General features: G+C 42.6%; 1 protein-coding gene across 2 annotated transcripts; it reads left to right on the top strand.

Moving 5' to 3' along the window:
- Position 1: 1 nt before the first annotated feature.
- Positions 2–9,908, top strand: LOC115178758 (putative tRNA pseudouridine synthase Pus10). 2 transcript variants are annotated; one of them, XM_029740046.1, is made up of 18 exons: positions 2–120; positions 911–1,043; positions 1,354–1,614; positions 1,956–2,042; positions 3,011–3,045; positions 4,786–4,900; positions 5,295–5,371; positions 5,548–5,593; positions 5,797–5,861; positions 5,971–6,056; positions 6,466–6,591; positions 7,482–7,538; positions 7,633–7,709; positions 8,116–8,171; positions 8,258–8,375; positions 8,572–8,714; positions 8,919–9,018; positions 9,261–9,908. In XM_029740046.1, the coding sequence occupies exons 2-18, from the start codon at positions 918–920 to the stop codon at positions 9,333–9,335; spliced, it is 1,650 nt and encodes a 549-aa protein (XP_029595906.1). In that variant the 5' UTR covers positions 2–120; positions 911–917; the 3' UTR covers positions 9,336–9,908. The 2 variants fall into 2 exon arrangements, with proteins under 2 accessions (XP_029595906.1, XP_029595907.1); XM_029740047.1 differs by lacking the exon at positions 2–120 and adding an exon at positions 250–387.
- Positions 9,909–10,380: the final 472 nt, after the last annotated feature.

Below are 10,380 nucleotides of genomic sequence, written 5' to 3'. Positions count from 1 at the left end.
CAATTTGCCTTGCGGTTTTATATGTTGGGATGAGACGAGACAAGTAGTTCACTGTGTGCATCAAACTAGCTTTTATTTGTACATTTTAAATAATGAATATTTATATACAGTCATATACAGGTACTGGAAGTGATATTGTATACAATTAAAGGGACTTGTGGTGTTGATCAAAAGGATATTATCCACCCTCATCAATATATTAATCTATCTGATTCGACTAGTTGTGTCTACTTCTGATGAAGTCATGTTCATGTAACATTTGCTGCATGCTGAGAAACCAAATGACTGAACCACAGAGTTTCTAAACCATCTTTGACTGAACTGTGTTCTTGCTCTACATAGACATTTGATAATCGTACAAATACTGTAATTAATTTGCCATTCAAGGTAGGTTATATGAGTAGGTTCGTAAGCTTGTGCTTATTTGTGTTCTCAGATAAAGCTAACTAGCTAGCTTAAGAACTACAGTAGCGAACTACTGTAGTTACATAGGCTAGCAGCACATCATAACATCAAATGCATCAACATCCACACAGGGCTGCGAGTGTGACCTAGTGCTAGCAATGTGTACACAGGTCTCAGAGCAAGCAGCCCTTTCCAGTATTGTACAGTAGTACAGATGAGATTTTACTTCTGAGTTAAGAGATTATAGCCCCCATATCTATCTTTGTAATGCAAAGTGTGCATGCAAGCTTTGCTGCAGCTATCAATGATTGTAACCTCACCCTACAGTGTGTGATATGTTATTAGCATTGTGATGTGTATATTATATTACTCTTAGATAACCTATAGTAGTACTGATTCTACTGAACTCTGTCAGCTAAGTTGTTGTAGTAGATTTGCCAGACATAAGTGTACTTTCATCTTTCTTACTGATCTCATTCATCGATGATCTCTGTCCATTTTACAGCTGTATTATGTTGCCCCTGAAGGAGAAAGATAGACCAATAGTGAAGAAGTTGCTGGAAGCTGGATGCTGCGCCCGCTGTGTCCTGAGGTTCTGCTGCTTGGGGGTGCAGTCAGCCTACCGCCAGTCTTATGAGGTCAGTGCTTTTGCTGCATTGTATTGTCTTTGCACTTAAAGCAGGGACAGACATACAGACATTTCAGAGATTCAAGTGCAAAGACAGTTAAGTAGCTCCAACATTCTTCTTTGTAGGTAGTCTCGGCTTAAGGCTTTGCGTGAAAGCCTGTGGCAGACGCTACTTTGTAGGTAACCTAGGTATTCTCCTTTAGAATAATTGTGCCCATGATCCAACTTGCTGTCTTATATTGGGTGAACTGAACTGCTGGCAGACATTTTAATATATATTCTTTGATGCTGAATAATGTTTTTCTGTTTGTCATGCTCAGGATACAGCAAAGGAGCTTTGTGCTTTCATCAGTGATTCAGAGAATAACGAATGCCAAGATGCAGCCGTGCTGGAGCAGCATACAGAAGACCCCCCTAGTAAAAAAATTAAGATGGATGCCGCGGAGACGGACGTCCAATCAGAAGGCGACTCTGCCGTGGTTCCCACGGTGATGGAGGAAGGCGACGCCAAGCCAGCGGACGTGTGTGCGGTGTGCCTGGGAGTTCTACAGGAGTTCTGTGATGAAGCCTATGCCATAAAGGTGTGCTTGGTCACTATTAATCCTATTGCATTCGGAGCCACTGTTGTTTTACATGATACCTATGACTAAGTATGTCTTCGTGTGTCCCAAATGACACCCTGGTCAAAAGTAGTGCACTATATAGAGAATAGAGTACCATTTAGGAAACAACCTTGAAGATTAAAATGAAAAGAAAGACCTTTGTACCTGCCTAGTGATCAAATACCCCATCATCACCATCGTCAGTCAATGCTCCAGTCTACCAGAATCTGCCTCAAATACCACAGCTTGAGGCCTAGGAGGACAGAACCAACAATGGAATTTGGGGGGATTCATGACACTGTTTTTGTGTATGTGTGCAGATATCGGATGTGGTGAAGGCCAAAAACTACCAGTTTGACACGATGGTACTGTCTGTCTCCCTGCCGGCCCAGCTGTCTGTCAGAGAGGTCAGTGGTTACATTGTAGGCCTTGGCTGATAACTGATGTCACGCAATTGTGTACCTATCAGCTTTTACATTTTTTTTTATTTCACCTTTATTTAACCAGACAGGCCAGTTGAGAACAAGTTCTCATTTACAACAGCGACCTGGCCAAGATAAAGCAAAGCAGTGCGACACAAACAACAACACAGAGTTACACATAAACAAATGTACAGTCAATAGCACAAAAAAAAAATCAATGTACAGTGTGTGTAAATGTAGAAGAGTAGGGAGGTAAGGCAATAAATAGTCCATAGAGGCAAAATAATTACAATTTATCATTAACACTGGAGTGATAGATGTGCAGATGATGATGTACAAGTAGAGATACTGAGGTGAAAAAGAACAGGAGGATAAATAACAATATGGGGATGAGGTAGTAGTGCAATGATAGGTAAGCTGCTCTGACAGCTGATGCTTAAAGTTAGAGAGGGAGATATAAGACTCCAGCTTCAGTGGTTTTCTTTCCAATTCGTCCAGTCATTGGCAGCAGAGAACTGGAAGGAAAGGCGGCCAAGGGGGGTGTTGGCTTACATATTCAAATGGTTTGTCTCAAAACAACTTCCATTCAATAGAAAAGTATGATTATTTCAACCTCAGTTGATTCTGTCATAGCCACACAGTCAGTATAGCCTGGACCCCAGTAGTTCTATACAGTGTGATGTGTGGCAGTGAGAGACTACTATACTGTCAATAATGCAGTATCATGTCCCTGGGTTGGCCGTTAGAGGGCGTAGTTACCTCATAGTTAGTGGTACTGCTTCTGTCTAGTATAGAGACTAGAGTAGACTAAAGTGCAATCGCTAAAGCCATTGTTTCTACAGATGTGGCGTTCCCCATTAGGGTGTGCATGACGGATGCTTGTAAACAGACAGGATGTTACTCAGGACGTTTCTGAACATGTACCCTCCTCTCTCTCTGCCACACCCCTACAGCACTCTTGTTGGCTGCATGTAAAGAAGGAAGTGAGGTAAGTTCGCTTCACCAGAGTGGCGTCCATCTATCTAGCCTAATTTCTTTCCGTTAAATAAATCAATCATTCTAATCCCAAAGTATCATCACATCACTACAACACATTGAAATATTACAGTGTTCCATACTATATTATGAACACTCATCTTTCACGTTACCTTTTATAACCTGTCATGTCTAAGCCGGGGGAGGGGAGGGCGAAACAACAGATAGTTTCCCCCCCCCCCCCAATAATTTTTTTTATTTTTATGGAAGTTTGTTCTGAAGTCTGTCTAGTATCTGAGAGAGATAAGAAAGGTCAGGCAACATTTCTTTTTTTTGTTATTTTTGGCACTAAACAGCCTCCATATGCACTACCGTTCAAAAGTTTAGGGTCACTTAGAAATGTCCTTGTTTTTGAAAGAAAAGCAATTTTTTTGCCCATTAAAATAGCATGAAATTGATAAGAAATACAGTGTAGATATTGTTAATGTTGTAAATGACTATTGTAGCTGGAAATGGCAGATTTTTAATGGAATATCTACATAGGTGTAGAGAGGCCCATTATCAGCAACCATCACTCCTGTGTTCCAATGGCACGTTGTGTTAGCTAATCCAAGTTGATCATTTTAAAAGGCTAATTGAGCATTAGAAAACCCTTTTGCAATTATGTTAGCACAGCTGAAAACTGTTGCACTGATTAAAGAAGCCTTTTTTAGACTAGTTGAGTATCTGGAGCATCAGCATTTGTGGGTTCGATTACAGGCTCAAAATGGCCAGAAACAAAGGACTTTCTTCTGAAACTCACCAGTCTATTCTTGTTCTGAGAAATGAAGGCTATTCCATGTGAGAAATTGCCAAGAAACTGAAGATCTCGTACAACGCTGTGTACTACTCCCTTCACAGAACAGCGCAAACTGTCTCTAACCAGAATAGAAAGAGGAGTGGGATGCCCCGGTACACAACTGAGCAGGAGGACAAGTACATTAGAGTGTCTAGTTTGAGAAACAGACGCCTCACAAGTCCTCAACTGGCAGCTTCATTAAATAGTACCCGCAAAACTCCAGCCTCAACGTCAACAGTGAAGAGGCGACTCTGGGATGCTGGCCTTCTAGGCAGAGTTCCTCTGTCCAGTGTCTGTGTTCTTTTGCCCATCTTAGTCTTTTATTTTTATTGGCCAGTCTGAGATATGGCTTTTTCTTTGCAACTCTGCCTTCTGACCAATTTTGTTATTTTAATGGACAAAAAAAATGTGCAAGGACATTTCTAAGTGACCCCAAACTTTTGAACAGTAGTGTATACTTCCATCCATTTTTTTCAACTGGTACCGGGGACCTTCAGACAAGTCTGAGGCCTGTGGACGTCCTAGACCAAAACAACCGACATGTTCGTGAGAGTCGCGCCCATATTAGTGTGTAACCCAAACTGTTCGAACGCTACAGACAGAAGTTGCTATACCGACTTCAGACGAGTCCCAAGACGCTTGTGGGGGTGTCGTAGAGAAAAACAGAGAACACCATCGTGTTCGTGAGAGTCATCTTTCCATAGAGTAATAAACCGTTCAGACGATTTTCTGAGAAGACCTAAGTCTCATGGTGTGACAAACACAGCTCTAGTTCTGCCACGAGACGCATCCAATGCAAAAAAAAATTATCTCTAGATTAAACGGACTTTTATGGGGATGTTTGTATTATGCTAATTCGATTTCTACCTTAGGGGTTTTTAATACTTTAATTACGTTGAATTTGTTACTAAACAGGGAGAAGTCTATATGCCTCGATAAGGATGATGTCATCCAGGTGAAGGAGGCCTTCAAGTGGACCATGCAGGGTCTGGTGTCCAAAGAGCTTGGTGGCGTACCTGTGGTGACCAAGGTCAGTGACCAGTGACCCGGAAGTAGCCATCCAGTAGCCTCACTTGCTGATGGGTCGGACACCACTGTTAAAAACAACTTGTCATACAGTTACTGTACAAGGCACTACTTGTATCTATAGCAATAACCTGTAATGAGCTAGCCTGGTTCCAGATCTGTTTGTGGTCTTGCCAAGTCAATTGCTATAATTGACAAGAAAAACATGACCGGGAGGCGGCACAAACAGACTTGCACTCAGGCTAGTAATGTGAGTGTTCTATTAGTGAATTTACCCTGGTAAAATGAAGGCAAATAGATCAAATGTAAGTGACAAAATTATATTCATTCCTGAAATGTATTTTTATTCTTGATTTGTTTTTGTTTATTCCTGTTTTATTTTCCTCTTTATCCCACAGATCAGTCGACAAACTGAACAGTTTGAGGTGGGCGTGGGGTTCACACATCCAGAGACGGACTCAGACTGCCACTTCCTGTAAGTCCTCCAAGCACACTCCTCCTCAGGGTATAGACCAGATGAATAGATTGACTAGACAGCCAGATGGATGGATAGATTTTATAGGTGTAAAGGCCAGCAAAATACATGTAATATTGTGGAGTAGCATTTTTATGAAACTACTTTCTACTTCTCTGCTTTATTCTTGCAATCAGGGCTGGCATCTGTTCAGACTGCTTCAGACCAACTAAGAACAAACAGGTGAGTGAAAAAGCCAATTGGAGCCATGTCACGTGACATTTGAGCAAAATGGGTCGTTGGTATAAATGGTTTTTATAAGTTCCATAAATGTTTTTGTCCAATTGCTTTTTTGTTACCAATGGCGACATGCTGCTCATTCTTTGTCGTTCCAAGTCTTTCTGTGTTACTGTCTTGTCTCTGATCTCTAGTTTGTCTCACAACAGAATGTCTTCACTAGAATGGCCGTAGTCAAAGCCCTCGAGAAGGTTTCCGATGAGAAGTTTCTAAAGTAGGTGGTCACGTTATTCTCGTTTTTCTTTTTTCTGTCTTCACTCTTTTGAGAAAACTGACAATCTAACTGCATGTATTGCGTAATTATATTTATTTTCTCTCTCTAGAAAGTTCCCCTGTCCCCCTACACGACCAGCGAGGAAATGCATTGCTCAAGACGCCCAGTGTCTTCACGTTTCTGTATTTGTGGCGGGTAAGGTTCTTTATGACATCCCTCTTGGATGATTTGAACAAAAGGAGGGCTTTGAGATTATCAAGAGTGGGGTCATTTCACTTCGGGAATGTATTCAGTTGGGGGCAAATCCTAACATCCTATTAGGTAAGTCGAAATTTCACTTATTCCTCCGTTGACATCAATGCGTGGCTAAGTAAAAGTTGGACTTAAGGAAAAGTTAGGATTCACCCTTCATGGTTAGGGGCTCGTAAGTAAGCATTTCACTGTAAGGTCTACCTACACCTGTTGTATTCGGCGCATGTGACGAATAAAATTTGATTCAATTTTTTTCATGCCTTGGGATTTTTCAGTTATTTACAAACCAATACTGAAGAGTTGTTTTTAAGGGTTTGACTTGACTCCTTTATGTTTGTCCCTGTTTTTTTAGGGAGGTACAACAAGTTCTCCCGCACCCTGCCCCAGACCCCCTGGGTGATTGACGGAGAGAGGAGGATGGAGTCCTCGGTGGAGGAGCTAATCGCCGCACCCCTCCTCTCCTCTTTCCGGGCTGAGGGTGAGCGTATACTGGGTGGTGTTCAGAAGGGCACACTGTAGCAATGGGAAACAAAAATCTGTGTTCTTATTGGATGAGTTCAGGTAGAACCTCCTAGTTTCGCTCTGATTCTAAATGTTTTCTCCCGACTGAACCTCATAGGCTCTACACATTATTACCTAGGGATAGATAGACCATAGAGATAGATAGAGGGCCCAAAAGCCTGTTTCAGCATGGGCAGCACCGTTGAGGACTTTCACCATTTTGAAGTAGTCAACTGGTTGAGACTTCCTATGGGTTAATGAAGAATCACATGATTCCATCCAGGTCATCAGAAGGGATCAGCCAATGAATTATACTAGCGTCCTGACTTTGAGGTCATTAAAGATCCCATGGCACTTATCGTAAGAGTAGAGGTGTTAACCCCGGTGTCCTGGCTAAATTCCCAATCTGGCCCTCAAACCATCACGGTCACCTATTCATCCCCAGTTTACAATTGGCTCATTCATCCCCTTCCTCTCCCCTGTAACTATTCCCCAGGTCGTTGCTGTAAATGAGAACGTGTTCTCAGTCAAGTTAAATGGTAAAATTTAAACTAGTGAGCAAACATGCCATAACTTCAGGTGGCAGGAAATCGGCAACCTTGGCTTCATACCTGTTCAAACACACTGCAGGTAGCAGTATGCACCCTTTCTGTTCTTTTGCCAATTCATAGAAGTAGTATTAGAAGAAAATGTACTAATTCAAAAGAGATGGCCTAAATGGCGCTGCCCATGCCATAATGGGACAGCTGCAATGATCCAATGTCTATCTAAGTCAATGAGAAAGACAGATCCAAAAGAATACACCGGTGAAGGAATCTGGTATCTCAAGTAATGTCTTTCTCCTCTTTTCCCCTCTGGTCTTTGCAGGGTTTAATTTCTCCTCCTCAGGAAGGGAGGACGTTGATGTGCGTACGCTTGGAAATGGTCAGACACACAACATGCATGTATGTTTACACATCCCCAGCCTTTGTTTCCGTCAATGTGAGGTGTAAAGAGGTGTCTCTATCCCCATTGGCAGGTCGTCCGTTTGCACTGGAGCTGCTAAATCCTCACAGAGCCAGGTTCAATAAGGCAGAGGTCCGACAGCTGCAGGAGGTACACACACACACACACAGCGTCTCTGCAGGGTCACACACACAGCGTCTCTGCAGGGTCACACACACAGCGTCTCTGCAGGGTCACACACACACAGCGTCTCTGCAGGGTCACACACACAGCGTCTCTGCAGGGTCACACACACAGCGTCTCTGCAGGGTCACACACACAGCGTCTCTGCAGGGTCACACACACAGCGTCTCTGCAGGGTCACACACACAGCGTCTCTGCAGGGTCACACACACAGCGTCTCTGCAGGGTCACACACACAGCGTCTCTGCAGGGTCACACACACAGCGTCTCTGCAGGGTCACACACACAGCGTCTCTGCAGGGTCACACACACAGCGTCTCTGCAGGGTCACACACACAGGAATTGACCACAGCCCTATCTTTTCTTCTCACAGAGCATCAACCAGTCCTCGGACAAAATCAGAGTACGAGATCTACAGATTGTAAGCAGGTGAGCAACGCAGTAGAGAAATGTGTCTCACTTCTGTCCAGAGACCTAAGAATGATGCTGACAGATCATACTCTGTGTGTGCGTAGAGATGCTATGGGCCACATGAAGGAGGGTGAGGAGGACAAGACCAAGTCGTACACCGCCCTCATATGGACCCAGAAAGCTATCGACAAAGACGACATCACGTTCTTAGAGGAAACCAAGGTGAGTGTTCAATGCCATCTTTAAATGGCATTATATTTTCATATACAATCACAGTGGTTAAACATCTTGGTTGTAGTTTATTTTATGGTATGCGTTTTATAATCTTTGGTTTGCTCATTCAGTGTAAACAGTACCTTAAAATGAAAGTTCTGCCTACCTACGGTATGTGTTGATAATCTTTGGCTTGGTCATATAGGAGTTGAAGCTAGCTCAGAAGACGCCACTAAGAGTGTTGCATCGCAGGCCGCTGGCTGTCAGAGAGCGGGTCATCCACACCATGAGTACATGCTTCCTGGACACGCATCACTTCCACCTGAAGCTGCGCACGCAGGCAGGGACGTATCCTTTATACAGAGAGAAGCAAAACAGTGAGATACACGAATAGTCATACACAAACCCACACGTACACACAAAGGGAGGTATTAAGGTTGAGAGACATTCACAGTGATATACTTACGCACTCACACAATAACAAATGAATACATTTTCTTCTTTTTTTATCATGAACGACTCACCCAATGTCAGTACCTTAGCTGTTCCCAGTTACATCAAGGAGTTTGTCCACGGAGACTTTGGTCGCACCAAGCCCAATCTGTGTGATCTGCTGAAGACTGAGACTGATATCCTAGAGCTGGACGTTGATGTGGGTATTTAAAAAAGTTGACAATAAATGTATCTACCTTTTTGTGGGATATTAAAATAAGATACTGTGCACAGTGATTATTGTATAAAAAATAGCAAGACAGTTGAAAAGTTCACATTCATAATTTAAAGGGATAGTTAAGCATATTTCGATATAGAAAATTGCTGGACTATGATTGAAAATGCAGGTGAATCAAAAGGATTCTGATGAGTTTAGTCTTTCTCTCTCTGTGCGTTCCTCAGTCTGTAGATGTGGACTGGCCACCCTCCATCCCGGATGCTGTTGAGGATTCCAAAAGGAGCCCTAGTTCTTTCTGATGGGCCATACCTCCACCTATTGGGCTCCGTTCCACTGATCTCTAGATGATATAGATAGTGTCAATATATTTGTTTTTCTTTCAATACAGATTATGTTGAAATGACTGAATCGGTGCAGCACATTTGCTGAGCTGAGGCCTTGAACTGACATATACATGTCTTTGAGAGCCGTAGCAGGGACTGGGTGTGAATGGCACCGCTGACGGAAAGAACTACAATCCAAGTTAATTGTACTCAACTGGTGTCCCAAGTCTGAATTAGTCTCCTATTAGGAGAGGATGAAAACCAGAAGTGTTTCAGCCCTCCAGGACAGACATTGAACAGCCCTTTTATAGAGCATAGGGGTAGTATATGGTCAGTATTTTGTGTGTATTTCCCTCAATTGATTTACAGAGGTTTTTGTTCAGCCTTAAAATATATTGTTTACCTATGGATTGTCCCATAGGCAAAAGGAGAGCAATGCTATACTTTTTTTTTGTATGAATGAAAATATTTGAATTATGTCTCCCATCAGCATAATGTTCCCCCATTGTACATCCCATCCAAATAAAGGCCTGAGACATGTTCAATTGTGCACACAATGGAAAACTTTTTGGAACGGAAAACCAAAACATTGTTTCATATTGGACAAGTCCAGGTATGGTGCTTTTCCATTTTGACTTACCCCAAAACCAATGTGTCGCTAGTGTTCTATGTTAAAGGGAAACGTGAGGATTTTGGCAATCTACTTCCCTGGAGTCACAGGAACTCGTGGCTACCATTTTTATGTCTCTGCGTGCAGTTTGAAGGGAGTTGCTAACCATTGCTACCGCAAATGACTGGAAGTCTATGGGTAGCAGATACCTAGACTTCGTCATTGCGCTAACGCTAGTTAGTTTCACGAGAAAATGCTCTCTCTAGCTTCCTTCATATTGGACACAGAGAAAATTGTATCCACAAGTTCATGTGACTCTGGGAAATTAGATAAAGGGCCTCTTTGCCAAAATCCTGATGTATCCCTTTAATGTAGGTGCTAGTGTTGCTTCCATTAGGAGTGTGACAAGAC

The sequence above is a fragment of the Salmo trutta genome, chromosome 38 (genome assembly GCF_901001165.1).
Source record: "Salmo trutta chromosome 38, fSalTru1.1, whole genome shotgun sequence".
Lineage (NCBI taxonomy): Eukaryota > Metazoa > Chordata > Actinopteri > Salmoniformes > Salmonidae > Salmo > Salmo trutta.
The sequence above is the reverse complement of the archived record's forward strand: the minus strand, read 5'-3'. Positions and strand labels throughout refer to the sequence as shown.